Below are 23,404 nucleotides of genomic sequence, written 5' to 3'. Positions count from 1 at the left end.
CAAAACGATATTGTCTGCAAATTATGTTTATTTATTTTTATCAATTTTCGTATAAATAAAATACTCTATCTATAACAGGAACTACAATAATAAATGTTCAAAAGCTTGTACAAATTGCAAAAAAAAGATAATCAAACTTCAAAAAATTGTTAACTAGAATATTTAGAAAATTTTCGGGTATGCAGTTTTGTAGCCCATTCAATTGTAGTATAAGAAAGTTCAAGTCTCTAGTCGTTAAAAATTACCGTTGATTTTTTAGAATTTTTTTGTGGAGGGTGTTGCGCATTTTCTTCCATATAACACATGATCAACATTTTTTATATGGAAATAAACAGCAATACCCTCAACAAAACAAAAAATCTGCAANAAAAAATCATCTGTAATTTTTAATGACTAAAAACTAGCCCTTATACTACATTTGAATGGGCTACAAAACTGCATACCCCAAATTTTTCTTAATATTCTGATTAAACATTTTGAAATTTTGATGACGATTTTTGAAATTTGATAAAATTTTTTGCAATTTGTGTAAGCTTTTAAACTATTATTGTAGTTCCTGTTATAGAGTATTTTATTTATATGAAAATTGCTAAAAATAAATAAACATAATTTGCAGACAATATCATTTTGAATTTCGTAGCTAATTAGTTGATCGCATCTGTATGTATACACATATGTATGTGAGGTGTGCATAATAACTTATGCGTATAACTCGTTTTTTTTAAATATCTAAAATTCTTTCAGATGACTACAACATAAACCTATTCAATCCCATTGAAGGCGAAGGTGCTGATGGACGGCCAGTTGTAGTGCCAGCGCGCGATAGCTTCCGCATGCAACGATTTTTCAAGCTAAATAGCTTTAATATACTGGCCAGTGACCGTATACCCTTGAATCGTACGTTAAAAGATTACAGAATAAAAGAGTAAGTGCACAACAATCCACTGACCATAGAAAATCAAGCTTAGTACGAAACAAACTAAAACATTAAGATCATCAACTTCATTGCCCAAAAAATGCACCAAAAAACGGAAAAGTATTTGTGTATAAAAAATAGCCCACACTCAAATGTTTAGTATTGCAGTGACCCTGAAATTCTGACTAGGCGTAAAATCATCAAAAGAAAAACATCACAAAATATTTGTGTTAGCGCGTACGCTTAATTGGCTTATGTATATATATTTTTGTTTTTATTTTGCTACAGGTGTCGTGACAAAAGGTATGACCACAACGAACTACCCACAACATCAGTGATAATAGTTTTTCATAATGAGGCCTGGTCGGTGCTCTTGCGCACAATAACCAGCGTTATCAACCGGTCGCCGCGTAAAATGATCAAAGAAATAATTCTTGTTGACGATGCTAGCGATCGCTGTAAGTAAACTGACAAGATAAATAACTTTAAATAAGCTATGCATCATTGTAATTTGCATATCTTTAATTAATTTCATAGCCGTTGTCAAAATGCAGTAATTAACACATTTAACACATAACCTTTCAAAGCTTTTTTGTTTTACTAACTTGTATATGTATTATGTTCTACAGCTTACCTGAAGAAGCAACTCGAAGCCTATATTAAAGTACTTACGGTGCCAACACGTTTGCTGCGCATACAGAAACGCGGCGGCTTAGTGCCAGCGCGCTTGTTGGGCGCCGAGCATGCTAAGGGCGACGTTTTGACCTTTTTGGATGCGCACTGCGAGTGCACGCGCGGCTGGTTAGAGCCTTTGCTGCAGCGTGTGAAGGAGTCACGCACCAATGTGGTAGCGCCGGTTATCGATATAATTTCCGATGATAATTTTAGTTATACAAAAACATTTGAAAATCATTGGGGTGCTTTTAATTGGCAGCTCAGTTTTAGATGGTACAGCACCAGACGCAACAGAGCAACGCCAAAGAGTGACCGCACTGAGCCGATCGCGTCACCGGCCATGGCTGGTGGACTATTTGCAATCGACAAGAGCTATTTCTTTGAAATTGGCTCATACGACAAAGAGATGAAGGTACGGATGTGCTTGAAAATTGGAATTAAAGGAGTAATTGTTGTGAGAAAGATTTATTAAACGTCATCTACTACAATTAAGATTTGGGGCGGCGAAAATGTTGAGATGTCTTTCCGCGTGTGGCAATGTGGAGGTCGTGTCGAAATCTGTCCCTGTTCGCACGTAGGCCATGTTTTCCGCAGCACTACACCGTACACCTTCCCAGGCGGCATGAGCGAAGTGTTGGGAAATAATTTAGCGCGCGCCGCTATGACTTGGATGGACGACTGGCAATATTTTATACTCTTGTACACATCCGGTCTCTCTTTGGAGACACGTGAACGGATTGATGTCAGCGATCGCCTCTCCCTGCGCGAGAAACTCCAATGCAAACCATTTTCCTGGTATTTAGAGACTATATGGCCGGAACATTTCTTCCCAACACCCGATCGTTTCTTTGGCAAAATTATTTGGCTAGATGGCGAGACTGAGTGTGCGCAGGCATACACGAAACACATGAAAAATTTACCAGGACGTCGGTTGTCGCGCGAGTGGCCGCGAATTTTTAAAGAAATCGAAAGCAATGGTGAACAATTTATGTCGCTAATCGATTTGGATCGCGACAAGTGTTTGCTGCCGACGGATAAGGATTTGCCGCATACTGCATTGCAAACGGCTACAGTTGGCGATTGCAATGCGCATCCCAAGTCTATGGATATGTATGTCGTTACACCGAAAGGGCAAATCATGACTAATGATAATGTGTGTCTGACGTACAGAGAGCCGAAGTTAGGAGTTATACAGCAGCTTAAGAGCCGCAACTTAACTTCAAATGTGCAATTGACCATGTGCTTAGATCATCCGCGGCAGTATTGGATCTACGACATGGATGTGAGTAGCCAAATTTGGTAGTAATTTTCTATTGCATGCATTGTTAATTTTGCACACGCTTTTGTTTGTTATCCCTTTTGTAGACTCAGCATATTTCGCACCGCGATTCAAAACTTTGCCTCACCTTGAAAGCAACCAAAATGCCACGCACCGAAAAGGTGGAGAAAATCGTTGTTGCCATTGAATGTGATTATAAAGACATCACGCAGAAGTGGGGTCTCATACCACTGCCATGGAGAATTTAAAAATGTTTTACAGAAAATCACTCACAAAACCGCGCGATCACAAAAGATTATAAAGCGCGAATTTTTTTTACAGAAGCAATTAGAAATGCCAATTAAATTAAAAACAATTACGATAAAATTAAGATAAGCATCATGTTAGAAGAGAAGACGCATCAATTCATGGAGACAAGCGAAAAACACGAAGTAATGAACACTTGCGAAGTGTACTTGTGATATTTTTTTGTTATTTGAAAATTTGTAGAAAAAAATCTTTAGTTCTTACGTCCAGCACTGAGACCGAAATACCAGCCACCAAGAACCAACACCGCAAACAAAAAGGAAACAACATCAACAACAATAACCACCAATAAACATAATCAGTACTTTTACCCACAATATACACAGATATACATACCTATTATTAAATACCTGTTCGACTAGAGTAGTAGTAAATATTTACTAAACTACTATTTATTTTAACACTATTTTTAATGAAATTTTGTAAACAAAAAAGCGTTTACATTAAGAAGCGTACTGAAAGTACGTGCAAAAAATATTTAGATATAATTAAGTTGATAAGTTTTATTAAAATATAGAAGGTAATCAAATTCTCTTGCTAAACTTGTTAGTTAACTCAATGCTTAATGCTACTAAATCAAATTGAAGTTGTCAACTGCTAATGCTGCTATTTACGAACAGCTTACTGCTGCTTTAAAATTAAATAAATTCTTCTTTTGCCAATTAAACACGAAAATAACAATGGATTTTTTATATTATCTTTTACAGGCGCACGCGTAATTAGATGTATTAAATAATTTTGAATCACTTGCTTATTTATAATCACAAGCATTTCGTTTTGCTGTGGAATGAATTAAGTATACGAGAAAACGTATATTCGGGATAAAATACAATTAAGTATTTAAGCAAAACCGAAATTATGTTTACACTAGCTTGCCTGGCGCGCTTCGCAGCACCCCATGATTCAAATATTTATAGATTTTTGTATCATGGCTACACCCTACAAATGTAAAGATGCAGTTCTAGCTAAATAAATAAAAAATATATATCTCAATACATATAAGAAACATATTGCAATGCTTATGAAGAGGCGATATATTTTGCTATTTTTGCCCATCTGGCGTGTAAATCAATAAATCGGTGGGTTGCCAACACGTGAACATAGAACACATTGTAGCCAATGTGTAAAATATGCGCCATGCAGGAGTAAACCTTTACATTTATATTTCTAAGGAATAACAATCGTTTCAATTAAATTATTTAATTTTCTTTTATCGGTCGGCTCGTTCGAGTTTTTGGCGCTTCTAGTGAATTTAAACGTTCAGTGGAAATAGTATGACAGCTTAGCCTTTCATTATAGTATTAGCAACTATTTTGTACTCGATTCAGTTCTGAAAAACTTTTTTAAAGGAATAAACATCAATATTTTTGTCACCCAACGCCACTCGTGCTATTTAATTGGTGTTAAAATTAAGCACATTAAGGTTTTTAAAATATTAATAAGTTACAAATTATGGAAGAATTTAGCCATGCGTTTAGTTCACCAGTTGGCCTTTCATGTGGAATTACTGACGGTGCCGGCAAACAGAACCTATGGTTTTTTGGAAAAATTGCTACATACGTAGTTCTAAATTAGCATCATTTACCAATTATAGACATGCCCCTGACTCCAGTGACACTTATCGTAAAAAGTATTGCTATTTATGCACGTGGCTAATATAGTCCTCAATTAGAATCAAATCGGATTTTAAATAACTGCAAATACGGTTTTTAGAGATATCTACACTCAAGCACCACCTATCAGGATAATTTTCAAACCCGACATCATGCACTGCTTCTCATATACATAGTTTCAGGATGAACTTCTTTTTGTTTGGATTGAAGAAGTGTTGCACTGATTTTTGCTACACTAATGAATGGATCCTCGCTCAGACACCATACGTTTTATTTGTAGTCAATCTCCATGCATGAGTACTGTAGGCTGCCCTCATTTTTAAAGCGTCTTATTATGAATTGGACAGTTAAGCGGCTGGAGGACGTGAGCTTGGCCATTTCCGAATATGACTTTTGATCCTTCACGTGTAAATTCAATATAAACGTTCGCTCTTGGACCAATAAATATTTACCAGGCAGTTTGCGCAAAGACATTATTCAAATTTGCTCTCGAATTGTCGAACGACATTAATTTCAAAATTTAAAACCTAGAAGAACTAAGCAAGGGGCTCCACAGGGTTTTGTCCTCCCCCGTACTGTTTAACTTCCATACCTTGAAGCTTCTTCTGCCACTGTGGGGAATTTCCCTGATCTCATACGCTGAGGACTGTTCGATATTGGCGTCTGAAAATTGAATTGATGACCTCTGCTCGAAAGTAAACCTCTACCTCCCCGACCTATCTCGCTTCTTCACTCCAAGGAGCCCAACCCTCTCACCAACGAAATCAACGGCGAACCTCTTCATCACCTGGACGAAGGAAGGAATCTTTCCGTGTGCATGAAGTGTTCAACGGCATTCATAAAGAATCGGTCACTACCTACCACGACTCACGATCTATTTACTGCGCAATCGGAGTCCAATCTCCACCTATGGTAGACTCTGAGCTTCGACTACTACGAGAAATCCGCGCTACTCTGGCCCAATTACGGTCAGAATATTGTAGTCGTCTCAACAGACATTTATAAAGACTCGACCCCGATATCCCCAATTAGTGTCCATCATGTGGAACCTACCCACGACACTCAACACCTCTTTACATTTTAGCTCAGTCCAACTCATATAACACCCTTTGGTCCGACCTCGTCGAAACAGCTCCTTTCTTGGGCCTACCGTTAGTTAAGCTTGGTGACAACGATTGATGAAGTAACCGACCTAGGTGACATTTATTGTATTTAATAATTTATCGCAATTAACACTTTAATCGTTAATCAGATTAACCTTGTTCCAACACTGATTTGAACGCATTCGGGTCAGTGGTTCTGGAGTCTATAAACGTCATACCAACAGAAACACATAGTCTTTTTATATACATATAAGAGGTACACAATTTCCATATGCACATAATCGCTGTCCCTTCACGTACACTCCTAACAATTATTCGAAGTGTTAGCGTAAATGCAAATGAGCACTGAACGCTTAGCTTAATAGCCAAAGGTCTGCGTGCAGAATCTCTTCAGTTAGTATGTATAATTATGTGTGTTAGTGCATTGAATATTAATACATACGGCTGTTATCACTAACGAAGTTCATTAACATGCGCAAATTGATACGAAAAGGTACTACTTATAGCAATATTTTTATACAACAAAATGCCCAATAAGCCAAAATATGGGCGCACGGGTAAACGATTTAGCCATCACCTTTACAAGAAGATGTCTGTACTCAATGATTACGAGTACAGTAAACGGACCGGAAGGTCGAATGCTACTAACTACTTATACGTATGCAATGCTCAGGCATATGGCTTATGTCCTAATATATCCCATTGCATCAACCTCGCAGTTATATGAGGTTTAATACTCCAAAACTAGTCTCTTAGTTAATAACTTCCTCAAATGCAATACATTTTGGGGCCTGTATCCTACGGAATTATTAGCCATGCACTGGTCGGATTTTAAGACTAAATGTTACAGGAGAGCTAAGACATTTAACGAGACTAAATGATTGTTACCGAAACCAATTTGGAGAAACGGCTTCATGCAATAATAAATAGAAAGAGATGCATGTACATCTGTACTGTCTCGGTGTGGTTGCCGAAGAGAAGTAGGGCGCAGTGGACGATGTTTCAGATCTGTCAGAATACCGCACATAAACCTGTCACAGGATGTTATTTCCTGATGCCACCTATAGTACGTTGACTATATATAATGCTGGTCCTTTCTTAAAGCCGAGCCCCCTCCTAGGCACATCAGAGATCGTCTCATCGTGAGTGCCATCTCCGGAGACCAACGACGAAGAGCTCGTGTTGTCTCGTGAGACTCGCGCTAATTATGATCTGAGTATTATAGCAGGCTAAAATCCTGCACATCCAGAATGCATCAGGACATACACCACAAACGTCCATGCCAAAGGACCATTTAGACCAATTCATGTAACCCTCCTCTTTTGATAGTTCTATCCTGTCGAAACTGTTTATTCATGATTATTGAATCATGGTTTATCTCCCAAATCTACCGTTAGGTGAAATTGACGATGACACTTAGTGGATTCGCTCATTTTCTTTAGAGATGGTATCAAAATATATGGGGCCGTTGGAGCTGTTGTGTTATGTTTGCAGCTTGCACTTTAACACTCGTTCCAACAGAGTCTGCAGCTTTGTGTGCCACAGTGCAGAAGTAAAATACCCCACAGACAAATGACCAAATATCTGCCATCATAAGGTCATAACGAAATGGATGAAAACGAGATGTCTGATGCGCAAGTCTATCATCACTCAATGTGACTGGTCAACATTTCTCAATAAGCTCTCTCAGACCCTAGCGAGATAAAGCATATAAACCTAACGCAAATACTTTGTGAAATGCACTAATTTGTTTCGGTACAACCAAAATTTTCTACAAACTTAAAACGCCAAACCCCTTTTATGTACTACATATGAGTTCATAGAGCAATGTGCTGATTAGACCTGTCAAAACTCAGACTAGTGGAGACTGACCTCTTTTTTATCCCACTTGTGGAGCATGAGGCCTGAGAACAGCGCTGCGCTGATGGGTTCTGACCACAAGGCTTCGGGCGTCAGGGCGGTCAAGTGAGACGGACATGCAAATATGTGGCTGATGTCGTATTAGCTATTGAGGTGCCTCCAACGCACTATATCTATATGCTCTGTTGTGTTGTTTCTTCGAGAATGGCTTAGTATCGTATTTTCAGACGAGGAGGCGCCTTTTCACGTGTACGCCTAACAATCGTTACGAAGCAGTGCGTGTTTGTTCTCGTTACCCCGGTGGCATCCTAAGAGGGACTGCTTCGAAAACAACGTGCTGGGTATTTCGCATCTTCATTTCGCCGTGGAGCCGATGTTCCGAGGGCATGAAATGCTAGTCGGCATCCGTAGGTTCAGCTGCGGTTTGCTTATTTTGTCGAGGTCCATAATATGCTGGTCCCTTCATTGCACATTAGCTTAGTGTAGTTTTCCAGCGACCGGCCAAACACCTTGTAAGCCACGAATAAGGATCTTTGTCCACACCTCAAGTGTACCCAGAAAGCGACCAGGGGACCTCAACGAGCTTGTTTCTTGGGCAACCGGTTAGAGCCCGGCTAATCCGGGTACATCTTGCGCTCTTCTTCGTTATAATGTTTGTTGGGTGTAATACCAAAAATAGAATAACTGAATAATAGAGAAAAAATATCGCCCTGTTTCATTGACAAGCAATGTTAATATTTATTTTACATACAATTTTCTGACATCGACTTCAGTTACGACTTTGGTGTGTAAGGAAACAAATCGTTTGCATAGCTAGACAATAAATATTAATATTTTTATAAATATTTTTTTAACTAAATTACACCGGCTAAGTGAGACGTTAAACTAAAACATATAAAATGAGTGTAATCCTTTCGACTGTCAAGTGTTTTGTATTCGCTTTTAATTTTTTTAGTTTGGTAAGCACATAAGACAAAATATAATAAAAAAAATGCCATGCAAAAAAACAAAACTGTTTGCTTTTATTATCGACAACTACACCCACTAGCGGCATTAAAATCAGCACTTGTCGTGTTACTGACTGATTGACCTAAATATTTAATATTATTATTATTGTTTGTTTATTTATTTGCCATTTGCGCTAATATTGCTATTATTTATTTCACCTCTTTGCACAGATACTTGGCATTTGCATTGTTTGTTTGAACACTTTCGGCTTGGAGTATGCCATACCGAATACGGACGAGCACACCTACTGTATAGTTGGTATCATTTTGGGCTCTTTTGTATGCATGGCCACGCTTTTTGGCTGTTATGGTGTTGTCTGCGAGTCGTTAGGCGTCAGTGTAATTGTGAGTTATTGTGTTCTGTTTTGCTTGGAGTTTTTGTTTATTTACTTACATACTCACCTTTTTATTTGCAAAAAATTTACACCTCAAAGTACTCGTTCTTCATGCTGATGTTGTTGGCAGCACAATTGCTGCAAATGCAGACGTATAAACATCAGAAGTTCTTCACGAATGCGCTGGATCTGCTGGAGGACGCATGGGATGAAGTTGGTGTAGATCCAGAGACAATGCACTCGGTGGAGTTAAATGTAAGTGAAGTGAAGTAATGTTTTTTTTATTCTTTGTTAAGATGACTTACATAATTTAAGTAAATGTTTAAATCTGACTGCGGTTTAGCTTAGTTTAAACGCTCGAGCTAGGTGGCTTAAACTAAGATTAGCGAATTAAATGTCAGCCAGCTGTTATGAACGCAATTCACCTGATCTAAGTTTAAACATGCACTGAAAATTTGGGCCCAGGTTTTAATATTTTTTTTTGTAAAAGTACACTGTCCGAAAAAAGTAATGGCACGGAAATTTTTTCAAAATATATGCAACAATATTTGTTCAAAATTTTTCACCAATTTTTTATAAAAATGTCGTTCGTTCCACTTTGTTGTTGGAGGTGTTTCGCATTTTTTCCATACAAAAAATTTTTGAAATGCTTTTTTTTTGTATGGAAGAAACTGCATGAAAATAAATTGCCAAAAATCTACTTTAAGTTTTAGGTTCATTGAACTTGCACTTCATTATAATACAATTTATTGGTCTACAAAACTGCAGACTCACAAAAATTCTAAAAAATTTGCACGAAAATTTATTGAATTTTGCTGATTTTTGCATAAAGTTCATAAATTATATTTTTATGTTTTTTTTGTAGTACTATAATTTTTTAGCGGAAAAAATTTATATAAAATATTGTTGTATATACTGTAAAAAATTCTGTGTGCCAATACTTTTTCCCGGCAGTATATGTCTGAAATAAATGATTGATAAAGTCACTAGATTACTTACTAAAAATCTAATAAATTTTAAAAACAACTGCCTGAACATTAAGTTAAGTACAACTCAAAAAAACTCACAGTTTTTATAAATTTTTTGATCATTTTGAAATTAATGAAAATTACCAAAACCGACCTTCGACTATCTCTTCTCGTTCTCCAGATACATATTTGATTTTGTCTTTTTTTCTAAAATAGAACACTGTCCGTCGGGTCCGGATGGTTCTATAATAGCTAACTGAAGTATACTCGTACATAATTGAGACTTTTTAGTATGCTTGTATTAGACTAACAATAAAAGCCAGTTTCACGAAAGCAATTTAAGTGGAAATGGTTTTTTTTTATTTGAATTTTATATGGAAACTAGCAGAAAAAGAAATTATTTTTCACTTAATTGCTTTCGTGAAAACGGCAATTAGGCCATTGAAAATGGGTAAAATTAGACGACTACCACTTTCGCATCCCATATTAGGGTAGCAAAAAAAATAGTAATAGAGTACATAAATATGTATGAACACCCGGTATTTAGTTTAATTCAGTATTTTTATATTATTTTACATGCTTTCTTTCTATTTTTTTTACTAACACTTATTTAATTTAATTTTGTTTTATTTAGTTACACCCTATTTTATTTTAGTTCATCTCATATTTAATTTAATTTTAACTGAACTAAAAAATCGTTATTATCATCACCAGTATCACTGCTGTGGCCTATATAATGCCAATGACTACCGGTACAGACGTATGTCAACGCCCGTAAGCTGTTATCGCTACCAAAATGCTACGCTTGAATCGAATTTATTTACTCGCGGGTGTGTTGAAGCGCTGGAAACGACGTACCATAAGACCATGGAGCGAGAAAATGTTTTCAATTGGTCCCTACTGATCACTCAAGTAAATACTTAGAATACATATGGAAATATACCTATATGCATATTTATGCATTAATATTGGTATTAAAAATATCTTTCTCCACATTTTTTTTTAAAGTGCGCTGTCTTTCTCTACTCGTGCGTTCTGAGCATTTTGCTTTTCAGACGGCATCGCGCAACATATCGCACAGGCAATGCAGAGGATGACTATGAGGCTCAACAGCCTGGGCCGCACTTCAACCATGTCAACTCGCGCTCCCATTTGCTCTCCAATTAATGAAAGTGCTAAAAGAAGTACTATTGCAAAAATTCATATTTAATTTTTAATTTCGCAGTATCTGAAATTTTATGTTTAAAATTAGAAATAGAAATTTTAGGTAAGTAGTTGTAAACTACTAATACTGTTTTATGTACATACACATACAATGTACATAAATACTTATACACATATTGTAAACTCATATCATAGCTAAAAAGAAATCATATGAAAACATTTAACATTCTTAATTTTTATACGCTAATTTTTAATAAATTATTTTTGATAGAAAAATATCAAGATTTAGAAGTGCTTAAATCTGCAAGTTTTTAGGGGATGTGAAGATAATAAATGTCTACCTAAAATTTCGCTTTTTACTACAACTCTTGGTACTCTCCAGTTCGATAATACGCTAAAGTGAGAGCGGATGAAAATATTAAGGCCATCACCTGAAAAAATAAAATAAAAATATTTGAGAAACCAACGTCCACAATGCACGATGTTCAGTGTAAATACATATCGTTACCTTAATATAAAAAAGCCCTTACTCAATAATAATAATTTATTATACAAAAGTCTGCCGACAACTCACCAAACACCTACTGGATTTTAAAAATGTCTACTATAGCATAAAATTAGCTACATTCTTAAATAAACAGCCTCTAAAAGAAATTCGCAGCAAAAGGGACTTGATTTTGTATGCAGGTTTTTCACCACTCCGTAAAGAAACAAAATATTTAGATAGAGACTTTCTGTATTAAGGTAACGATGTGTGTAGTACACATATGGCCGGTATCTACTAATATTTTTCAGGACTTTATAATAATAGATACAATTTCAAAATTTAATTTAACACTGTTTAATTAACTATATCTCAACATGAGTTTTCGAAAACAAATTACAAAAAATTGTTGATTCTCACAAAATAAACCATCTCGTCATAAAGAAAAATATTTAAAAAATAATTCTTGAAAAACGCCCATGTTTTTTGAACCACGTTTATTATAGAGAATTAAACAAGAATTACGATGGTATAATTTTAAATACCTAATTTACTGGTCTTCACTATACAAATCAACTTCAAAAATTTTAAGAATATTTTCAGTTCCAGGGCCACTATATATTTCCAAGAATCCAATGGAACCCTGTTTATCGTAAAATTCGTTAAAGTTTCACCAAAACTTCGAGCTTTTTAATTAGATTTCTTAGAAACAGCCGATTCAATTTTGGTATAACAAAGTGCAAGTTTGAAGTACTGCGACTTACCGTTGATTTTTGTCAATTTATTGCACTAAAATTCAATGCGCTACAAAACTGCATATTAAAAAAAAATCTAGACAAATTTATTAAAAATTTTAAAATTTTAAAGAAACTTTGTTTTTAAATTCGTTGAATCTTTACAAATCGGCTGCTGAGTGGAAGATCGACCTATCTGAAATAAGGCGTTTATCAACCAAATTCTGGTATAGGACGTTTTTGAAAAGTTTTTTTGAGATATGCTGTTTTCGAACTGGCTGTTCTTCAAAGTTCAAAATTTTGATTTACATGTTTTTTTAGATAGCAAGCTACTATATTTTCAAAAGCAAATAATAATAATTTTTTCAACAAAGAAAAATAGCCCAAGCTTGCTAAAATGTTTCTTCCCTATTAACATTTTCGCCACCGTATGTATTTACCTGTGTCGCAGTAAGCAGAAAGCCAGCAATGGACAATGCATCACTTGCTCTACCAGCAGCAAATTTTACTTTCTCCAAACAGCCATCAGTATAATAAATCCAGGCGTCGTTTTCCGTATAAAAGCAACTAGCCGGCAAAGGCAAATTCGTAGAGGTGTAGTCGCTGTAGTTATGTAGGCCACAGCAGTGAAACTAAAAATGAGGAAGTAAAAATAATCAATACGGTAATACTTAAACAGGAGTTAGGGCCAGTGATCGGACTTCTACCACATTGTGGTAGATCTGCCACTTTTTTGGGCATCTACCACATCTACCACTCAAGGTCTGAAATCTACCACATATTCGCGTTTTTGAGTAGTTTTATTTTTGGTTTTTTTTTTATTGTGTTAAATTGCAAAATAGATGATTTATAAAAAGAATTAATAACGAAAATGTTAATAAACGGCGATTTTTGTGAAAGTATTAGCAAATTTAAGTGCATGAAAGTTTTCTGAGGCGTTGTTTACTTTTACTTGAAAATTGTAAAAATTGGCAAATCCCAATTAGCTGTTTCTGGAACGTGCCACATTTGTTCGCACTCCGCAAGGTTGCAGAAATCTCTTAAAATATGTTCGAAAAATATCTTAATATGGAAGGAACTGCTTTACACTGTCAAGGAAAACAATTTCCAAAACACAACGCACTTTTTAGTAACTTCAATCTTGCACTTTATTATACTAAAATAAATTTTTTTTAGAGTCTAATTAAAAAGTTTGCCATTTGGGTGAAACCTTGCAGATTTTTTTTAATTTTTGTACAAAGTTTGATCCAAACCCAAAGATATACCACATTTTTTTGAGATCTACCACATTTTTTCCAGATTCTTCCACACAGAATTTTTTTTAGAGTCCGATCTGGTTATGGCCGGTTGCTCAAAGCCTGGTTGACACTAGTCCCCGGTTACACATCATTATCGACGTTACCGGCACCGTGTTAAATGCATGGAGTCGAAAACGACGATAACGATGTTAACCGATGATTAGAGTCAACCAGGCTTTGAGCACCCGGCACTTATTGAATGTAAGGGACAAAAAATCAATTTATATTACGATAATACATGTTAGTACGGCTGTGCGATTAATTGATTACTCAAAATTTTAATTAATCATAAAGTAAATAACTCAATTACTCGATTAATTGGAAATTATGATTACTCAAAAGTTCAGTTACTCGAGTAATCAATATTTTTGATTAACCAAAAACAAAAATATTTGAGTAATTTGCTTTATGATTAACCAACATTTCGAGTAAAATGAGTAATCAACATTTCAACTCTTTACATACATATGTATAAAGTAGTTAAAGTTCCTTGATACTTTGAAAACAACGTTTCTGTTTTCAAAAATTAAAACAAATTTTTTTTTTTATATACAGCAAGGCGAATTTATATAAGGTGGTGTTACTAGCTCAGCTGATTTTGTGTATGTGTTTCGCCGTGCGGCTTCTGATATCAAATTGAAAAATTTTGTTTGAATTTCTACACACACTCTTACAGATTTTGACAGTTTATGCCGCCAAAGCAAAAACAAAATACATGTAAATTTTTGTTTTTGTACTCCTGCTATCACCTTATATTAATTCGCCTTGATATACAGAATGTAGAAATGAAAATAAGCATTTTCCAAAGCAAACTCTTTTAACGAGAAAAATTATTGTTTTTGAGTAATCATATTTCAAGTAACTCGATTAATCATCGTTTTGAGTAATCAAAATCTTGATTACTCGAGTAATTGATTAACCGAATAATTGATTAACCAACTTGCTCGAGTAATCGAATAATCGCACAGCCCTACATTATAGTAATGCTAATTGCAATAGCAATGGTATGGAAGTGTTAAATAATAGCAATGACATTAGTAACGGCACAGGTCTTAGAAATACAATTGCAAAAAAAATCCCCCAATTATACTAGTGGTGCTAACAAAAATTATTCAAGGTCAAAGGTCACCAATGAGATTGGCAGGTGTCTACAAAGCACTCATTATCTGACTATCTTTACATAAGTTTTAAGTACACTCGTGATCCTGGAACTTTAAGAGCATACACGTAAAAGAAACAAATCGGCTGGGAAAAATTTAAAAATACACTCTCTATAAGGATATCGTTAAGACCTGATCAAGCGATTCTATCACACATAAAGGTTGTTTCTTCCGCTGAGCTGGACCCATTGTCAAAAATTCATTAAGCGGTAAACTTTGTGACAAATGCCTGTAATGATAATTTCACAGACTACTGATCAATCCCCCTCTCGAAGGGCAAAAATTAATCCCAGTGGTGGATCCTAACCTCTTCTACTTTATATAAATTCCATTCTACATATATTTTTTAACAACTTAAGTAAAGTTCTGCATCCGCCAATTTCTACAGCCATACATCATTAAGTAACGAAGTTACTTTATTGACGCATTGCTATGAAAAACAACTTTTTAACAGTGAGATTTGGCTAACTTTCATTTTTTTGACTGAAACCGGTAGTGATCACTGAAAACACGGCCCCAAGAAGGCATAACATGAATGAAAAAAAGGAATAGATTTGAAGTCGAGCGGAGTAGAGGAGTAGATTTCAAATTTTTTCAAAAACCGGAGTAAATCTAATCTGATCTTAGTTAAACCCAAACACTAGTAGGGAACGAATTTTTTACATTTAGTTTGTTCCAGTACTTTTCGGACTAAAACCTGTGGAAACGTCAAACTACAATTTTACTCTCTCTAGTGAGAGTAACAGGAGAACAGATGCAGAAGTGTACGGGAACTTTCAATTTTTTTACTGAAACCGGTGGTGAACACTCAAAAAACAGCCCCAAGAGCGGCATAACATGAATGAAAAAAAAACGGAATAGATTTGAAGTCAAGCGGGGTAGAGGAGTAGATTTCAAATTTTTTTCAAAAACCGAAGTAAATCTTATCTGATCTTAGTAAACTCCGAACACTAGTAAGGAACGGATTTTTTTAAATCTTAACGCTAATGACCCACAGATGGCGGGAAAACACAGGGTTGTATCAGGCTTTCGACGTGGTTTCGAGTTGGTTAGCTTTTAACCATCTCAGTGAAATGGTTAAGTGCTGTCATTGTTATATGGCGAAACTACGCTAAATCAAGTGGGTTATCCAGATAACCAACTCAACAGCCATGAATACGTGGTTAGCTCCGTTGGGGACATGGTATAAATCTCTGGTAAAATTTTTGGGCGTTTTGCTTGTTAGCCAGTATTTCCAGCTCTTCGCACTCACGTATTTCGGTATCTCTCTTCTTAACTATTGCGGCAAATACGTTTCGCTTTCCTCTTCAGTACCCTATAGCAGTTCGGCATAGCTCGAATTTAGCTAACTTTAAAATTCGTGTCCGAGGACGAGCATGAACAGCAAGTCGAATACGAAGAGGGTTCTTAAGCTAATCTTAATTTTAATAGTAATACAAATTTCTGTAGTATGTAAGGAAATAAAAACGGGTAAAGAAGTCTTAGTTCGGGTGAAGCCGAAAAAAAAATTTTTGGCGCACGTATTTATTAAATATAGTTTTTTATCCTTTCTAAATACTTCCGTTGCATGGTAAAAAGTGGCCAAAAATCAACGACGCCTCTGATTGCGATTTTATTACTTTATCGGCCATCTTCGTCTTGCTTTACATTGATTACGTTGCTATCGTCTCGGTTACGTTTAACCGGCTGGAATGATGCCGCTGGTCTAATTTTTGAAGCATTCCTCTTCGGACGAATCGTTCGTGCTGCCTTTCGTTTGAGATATATAATAGTGCTGTAAGCTTTATTTATAAAAATTTGATAAATTTATAAATGAAATCTAAAACTGCAGATCTAGCTCTTGAATTTGTTTAAATAAACAATAAGTCTTACAAAAATGACTGTAAGAAAATATATTGACAATTATTTTTTGTTTTAAAACACGATACAAATGCATGATTCTGAGTTAACTTCACTGTGAATTTGACCCTTATTGGGCATCTTCAAATAAAAATTATAAAGTTACGAATCATGGCACTGCTTTTAAAATGGAATTCAATCGTTATTGCATATTTTTGTATATTTTGTAGTAAATTAATTTTTGCAAAAAGTTCCTGTTTTTACTTATTTGTTGCGCATACTTTTTATATATTTTATAATTTACAACCATTTAAACTCAGGGCGACACTTCTTGACAAAAAAATTACTTACAATTTTTTCCAAATAATTCCTCTGAAACACTCTATTAAAATGTCTAAGTTTCTATTTACACAAGATTGATACAATGATGAAGATTAACTAGTTTTGCCTCTTTTGACAAAACTAATCTAATTGCAGATGTTAAAATAGCTCTAGGAAACAAAAAACAAAAAAAATGAAATAATGAAAGCATTTTTGATTTTTTTTAAGTTATTGAGTTTTTCTTCCGTAAATAAATTATTAAAAAGAAAAAGTAAAAACTAAATAAAAAGTAGGGTGTTTTATTCCTGTAACCTCTTCGTGGTAGGCCCTAGATACTGTGAATGTGGCAATTTGCAGGCTAATAACAAGTAAAATTTTTAAAGAATTCTTAAAATCCACAAAAACACTTTGACATAAAATTTGACCACTTAAAATTTTTCAATTACATTCGTATCTTTATTTTTATTTAAATAATAGAAGTTAAATAATAACAATGATGACCTTAGTTGATAGATAGCCAACCCTACTCAAAGAAATGTTAGTGTTAAAGCTTGTTCAAACACCTTCCCTGTGATACCCACATTGTGATATTAAATAATCATAAATTTTTTTAAATAAACGTATTTGTAACTATTTAAAAAGGTGACAGCCTCTCTCCAAAATATTTTTTTAATCTCTTCAAAGATCTCGGAAGATCTAAGGGTTTTAAGCATGCGCACTAAAAAAGTTATACATTTGTACTCACCCGACTTTCAATGCTCGCCATGGGACCTTCGCTCACCATTTCTCTTTCCCAAAGCAACTCCACATTTTGAACTGTGGCTGTGATTATATTGCTCGCTGCGAGATGTGTAACAATATAAGCTTGTGTGACGCATAATATTGTAAACAAAGCACAATACTTAAAAGAAACGAAATTGTAATAATGTAAATTACATACAAGCCGGTACTTTTTTTTGCAAAAAATTTTACCTATGACTAATCGTAAGTTAAAGACATGCATACTATTGGGCACAAAGTACTTTCGACAGATATCAAATCAAATGCAACTATAAGTAAGGGGGTTTCCTGTGGTATCTATGAACGCTCAAGATGATGTAAAAGATGACGGAAGTGAACCACCAGCTAATCTTTTCAAATTATTTTTGCCTAGTTGTTCACTATGTATGAGATATTTAACTAAAAAATTCAATATTGATACAACGGCTGTCTCTTAAGTGACTTTTAAAATTTATATGCCATTTAAACACAAATTTTCTTCTCAAAAAATGTGTTTGAAGTAGGGCTGAGGATACCCACGAACCCGCTTAACCGAGGTTTTTATTACCCGTGAAGCCGGGTATTACCCGATTTGCCCGGGTACCCGGATAATATACATAAATATATCGGTGCCGATTAAATGTAAAATACCCGGGTGATGCGATGTAAATCTTCTTGTTTAATCTTCTTTGTGAGGAGTAATATTTTTTTCTGTGAGAAAAGGTTTTTTTGTTTTACATTTTTTTTTTTAAGTCTGGAATGTACACTTAACCGCCAGCTTGAGTAGACAGTCCGATTAAATTCAATTAAAACATTAACTTCTTTATTTAAATTCAAACTTCAAATTTTTGTAAATGCATCTATGTACATAAGTATGTATATTTTAGAGAATATTAAATATTAGTATTCTAAACGCAATATTAAGTATTGCCAGACACTCCTCGTTGGCAGTAACTTCTGCCAGGCCCTTCAAAGTTTGCAAAAAGTTCGACATACATACTATATTCTTACGTATATTTTGAGACTAAAAATTTTAAGGAGTTACTCATACGCTCTGTCCGACAACTTAAGCCCAACTATGCATATACACTAGTGATGTGAATATTATCGAGTATCGAATAGTATGTATTTGATACTGTTGAGCAATTTGAGTATTCGGTAAGTATTGACAAAATATTTCGATACTTCGATACTCAAACATCATCGTTATATAAATATATTTTCATAGCAAGCGGCGCCAAAGCAAAGTAACGGGTTGCAAAATTTACAATGGTTGAATGGAGAATGGTTGAGGAACAGTGTATAAACAGGTGTCAAAATTATAATTTACCAGAACACAACTTGGATCAAACAAGCGGCAATTCTCGTTGGAGTGATTTTGATCAAAACTCTAAGCAAGCTCACAAAAGTTTTTAGCGTTGGAAAGAAGGGGAAAAGTATATCCCCATATATATAAGTATATATAGATAACAATAAGCTTCAACAGCAGTTCAGTTGTTTTTATGCAAAATTTTCGAATGAAAACATTTTTACTAAAAAAAGTCACTATGAGTAAGAACATAATATTAAAAGTCATACGATTTTTATCGGTTTTGGTATAAAGGATTTTTAACGGAATAATGCAAAAGTATCGAGTATCGATCGATACTTGAAAGTATCGAAAATTTACATCACTAATATACACATGAAGCGTGTTCGGGGTTTGGCTGTTTGCAGAAAGCTTTCAAGTATTAATAATAATCGATTGGCGATTACTCATTAGGGGTATTTACTGAGTCTTGCAAAGCCCTTGAACGGTGAACAAATTGCAGAGTTTATAAAGCTGTCCCATATGAAAGCTGTTTTTTAAGTGCAATCTGTGCACCATGCAAGGGCTTTGCAAGACTAAGAGAATATCCCTATTATGTTATTGTTTGGCCGAGCTTTTTGTCCGATTTGTGATGTGCGCCTTGATGTCGTCGCACAAAGAGGATGAACCTATAGTTTTGCGCCGACTCCGACTCCGAACGCTAACTATATACTTAAAAGAAGCTGTTATTCACGACAAAAATTAACGTGGTAATTCTCCTTTTAGTAGGCGACCGCTATTATTAAATTTTGAGCCTCAGCCATATGTTAAATAAATTTAATATTTCTAAAATAAATCAGATATTTAATGCTTCCACATATCGATGGTACTGGTGCAATAACGACACAATTCAAAATTCAAAATATAAAAACTGTTACTACTGTTAAGTAGCTCATGTCTCTGATCCTTGTCAAATCCATGTCTAATATTTTGTACTTACTTTAGCAATGGATTAGACAAGGATTAGAGACAAGAGCCACTTAACAGTAGTAACAGTTTTTATTTTTTTAATTTTGAGTTGTGTCGTTATTGCACAGGACCATCGATATATTGACAGTAACCTATCTGTTCAGTGTGTTGGAGTTCAACAATAAAATGGAGTGATGGAAGATATAATAGAAACTTTAGTTTGACTAGTTTTGGCTATATTTATATATTTTTTTTATTCGATCTTAAATATTTTTTTATAAAAGTCTAGCGCATTATATAACAAGCACCACATAAATCCACATTTCATACCTTGTGCAAAAATTATAAAATATCAACACATTTTACTAAAATCCACCAAAAATATAAAACTTTGCCATTTCGGGAATTCGTTGTCGACTTTTAAAATAGCCAACTTTTGGCAAACTTATTATGGCTAACTTTTAATTGGATTCAAAGTCATGCAGGGTTTAACCAAAGAAATATGTACATATGTGTAAAATTTGTATCACAATTTTCACTTTCAACAAAAAAACTTGTGTTCAAACAGAAAAAAAAGACAATCATGTATGCATTGTAAGATTGGTTTTTGCCATGGTCTAATGTATGTATGTACGTATATATATTCAACTCTATTCCTCAACTCTTTCGTATTCGGATTTTGCTACGAATCGTAGATATATTATTCTGCAATCCGAATCATATTTTCGAACTTTCGAAATTCGTAACAATGGCATGCCTGAAAACGAAGGAGTAAGAAATTGACAGCTTCTTTGCTTAATTTTAGTTGCGTTCCCTAACTCACAAGAAGTTGCAAGAATTTACAGGAATTTACCAGAAAGCGTTCCCGTACTCGGTTCTCTGGCTTCTTTTGCCTTCTGACAGTTTTACAGGTTTTAACCCAGAACAGTTGGGGAACGCTACTTTTGTAAGAAAGCAATTCTGTGCCGGAAGCGAGATAAAAGATTTAAATCGACGTGTGTTTGCAGGAAATATTAGTGGTGTTCATTTAAACAGATGAATTTGCCTTTTATTTACTGTTTTATATAAACGAATAAATAAGAATGTTCGTTGCTCCTTATCGAGAAACTTGGGTCCGATTTAGTTATTTGCACAATGTTTTTCGGTTGTTGTGTCCAAACCCGAATATAAAAACTTTAACATACGCGTGTAGTCAAATAGCCCAGTTATGTTATTCACGGCATACATACTTATATAGAGGAGATACATATATAAAAAATTATATCTAAACAATCAAAGGTATGAAAGATATACCTTATATAGCACCAATCTAAGTGATTTTCACTACTGTGTGATCGGTATGTAAACCGGTAACACAATTTAATGGGTTTAGCTTCCAACATAAAGGAGATATATCGAAAAACTGGTATCTGAACAATCTGTGGTATGGAGGCAATAAATAGGTTATAGCGACCGGATCTTTGTTAATTTTACTGTAAACTTTCTATTGATAATGAGTGAAAATAGAGCGAAATTAATGTTTCTAGCTGCATAAATGGATAATTTATAACAAAAAATCTCATATCTGAACAATCAGTTGTATGGAGGCTATAGGTTATAGCGACCAAATCTTCACCATTTTCACTGTATTCTTTTGATATTCCCAGCTACATAAATGGAGGAGTTATAACGAAAATTCTCATATCTGAACAATCAGTTGAATGGGAGATATATGTTATAGTCACCCGATCTTTGTAATTTTCACTGTAAGTATTCTGTTAGTAATGAGTAGAACGGTGCGAAATTTCATGTTCCTAGCTGCATAAATGGAGGAGCTATGGCAAAAAATCTCATATCTGAATAATCAGTTGTATGGAGGCTATAGGTTATAGCAACCCGATCTTCGCCATTTTCACTGAAAGTATTCTTTTGATAATGAGGGACAACAGTGCAAAATTTCNAAACTAGATTGCATACAAACAGACAGACAGACAGACAGACCGACAGACAGACAGACAGACAGACAGACAGACAGACGGACAGACAGACAGACAGACGGACATGGCTCAATCGACTCAGCTCGACGTTCTGATCATATAAGTATACATTTTAATGGGTCTATCTCTTTTTATTCTGGTACTTACAAACATCGGACCAAAGTTATGATACTCATGCTCATGAAAGGTATAATAAAGGTAGCAAATTTCCGAGCTCTAGTTTATTAATAAATTCGGTTAGTACTATGTATTTTTTGGAAATTTCAATGTGGGTTCTGCGCAAAAATACTGTGGATGGTGTAGCCGGAGTTATATGCACATATATGTATACCTTTTCGGAATTGCGGAAGCCCATCTTCTCCGGAATCACGGAGAATTCTTCTTAATAAGGGTTATAATCCCTAGGCGCGGCCGAAGGCAGAAGCAAGCGCAACAGGTGGTGGATTTAAAAAAAATTCATATTTTCAATGGCTTGCAATAAGCTGTTATTGCGTTAACTGGATTGAGAATCAGTTCTTCAGTAATAGGAGGAATTCTGGCTTGTGGTTCAACAATCCAACCAGAAGCAGACATAGATGCGCCCATGGTTACTATGCGCGACATCTCCGCATATCTTTGTGAATTCATTTCTATAGCGCGCTCTTACTCCGCTGCTATAATTGCAAATGGGCCATTCCATTGTGTCATCAATTGTGAATTTTAACTATCGAAACCTATAAACAGCGAAAGATATTATTTAACATGAAACGATAACTAATGTATAAAATTGTTTTAACAAAAATACCAAACGATTTCTCAATTTCATTTCAATGAATGTGACTGGTGGCACACTGAAAAGAACTCTATTTTACCCTTGTTCACTCAAAGATGAATTTTAGCCAAAGAACTTAATTTTCACGAACGATGTATTTGTGTTGTGAAATACGAGCTATGCTATGCGCTTTCGTATTCAATAAAAATTAGGCTGATATAATCTTCAGAGGAATATTAAAAAATATTTAAATTTGGGATTGGTGGAATATGTCCTTGTGACTGTTGTAAAGTAGTTATGAATGAAGTAAAAGTGTCCATAGACAAAAATTACAATTTCTTTTGATTTTTTTAATATTTGCCCGCAGGTTAATGAAATGTAGCCATTTAGAAAGAAGTTACTACTGAAATAGAGATAATTAGGGCACATTTAAATTTATGTCTTTTTCCTCTTTTCAATGGAATGACTCAAATGCAACAGAATCCATCGTTTCCTACAAAACATATAAAACAAACAATTTTACTATAAACATTTTAGCACTTGATGAGTGTTTTTTAATTCCTTTCCACTAAATATGCGCTATTAACATGCATATGTTA

General features: G+C 34.8%; 3 protein-coding genes across 5 annotated transcripts in view; 2 read left to right on the top strand and 1 right to left on the bottom strand.

Annotated features, from left to right (window-relative positions):
- Positions 1–744: 744 nt before the first annotated feature.
- On the top strand, positions 745–3,435 carry Pgant3 (Polypeptide N-Acetylgalactosaminyltransferase 3; the record flags this gene model as incomplete). The annotated part of the gene is made up of 5 exons (XM_017627862.1): positions 745–925; positions 1,205–1,374; positions 1,546–2,003; positions 2,085–2,873; positions 2,957–3,435. Coding segments are annotated over 5 exons (1,760 nt in total), but the record flags the coding sequence as incomplete, so codon positions are not given.
- A 5,070-nt stretch (positions 3,436–8,505) lies between these two features.
- Tsp42Ep (Tetraspanin 42Ep) lies at positions 8,506–11,297 on the top strand. The gene is made up of 5 exons (XM_017627863.1): positions 8,506–8,711; positions 8,931–9,104; positions 9,194–9,349; positions 10,777–10,974; positions 11,071–11,297. The coding sequence occupies exons 1-5, from the start codon at positions 8,652–8,654 to the stop codon at positions 11,227–11,229; spliced, it is 747 nt and encodes a 248-aa protein (XP_017483352.1). The 5' UTR covers positions 8,506–8,651; the 3' UTR covers positions 11,230–11,297.
- LOC108372220 (tetraspanin-6-like) overlaps positions 11,160–23,404 on the bottom strand; it is a 20,941-nt gene continuing 8,696 nt past the window's right edge. Inside the window, exons 3-6 of one of the 3 annotated variants that reach the window (XM_017627865.1) lie at positions 17,808–17,963; positions 12,885–13,076; positions 11,568–11,657; positions 11,160–11,249 (exon numbers count right to left, since the gene is read on the bottom strand). In XM_017627865.1, coding sequence (XP_017483354.1) covers positions 11,586–11,657; positions 12,885–13,076; positions 17,808–17,963 — 420 coding nt within the window. In that variant the 3' untranslated portion in view covers positions 11,160–11,249; positions 11,568–11,585. Of the gene's footprint in view, positions 11,250–11,455; positions 11,658–12,884; positions 13,077–17,807; positions 17,964–23,404 lie in introns of those variants that run through there. The other 2 variants (XM_017627866.1, XM_017627864.1) reach the window with 2 other exon arrangements.

This window comes from Rhagoletis zephyria, unplaced genomic scaffold, assembly GCF_001687245.7.
Source record: "Rhagoletis zephyria isolate East Lansing unplaced genomic scaffold, Rhagoletis_zephyria_1.1 Rzeph_scaffold_05553, whole genome shotgun sequence".
In the NCBI taxonomy this organism is placed as follows: domain Eukaryota; kingdom Metazoa; phylum Arthropoda; class Insecta; order Diptera; family Tephritidae; genus Rhagoletis; species Rhagoletis zephyria.
This window is presented reverse-complemented; position numbering and strand designations above follow the sequence as displayed.

Excerpts from the sequence above, each read along its gene's own strand:
- Tsp42Ep (XM_017627863.1), top strand. The coding sequence starts at position 8,652 with ATGAGTGTAATCCTTTCGACTGTCAAGTGTTTTGTATTCGCTTTTAAT. Across the intron at positions 8,712-8,930 it reads CTTTTAATTTTTTTAGTTTG|ATACTTGGCATTTGCATTGT; the intron begins GTAAGCACATAA and ends CTCTTTGCACAG. Across the intron at positions 9,105-9,193 it reads CGTTAGGCGTCAGTGTAATT|TACTCGTTCTTCATGCTGAT; the intron begins GTGAGTTATTGT and ends TACACCTCAAAG.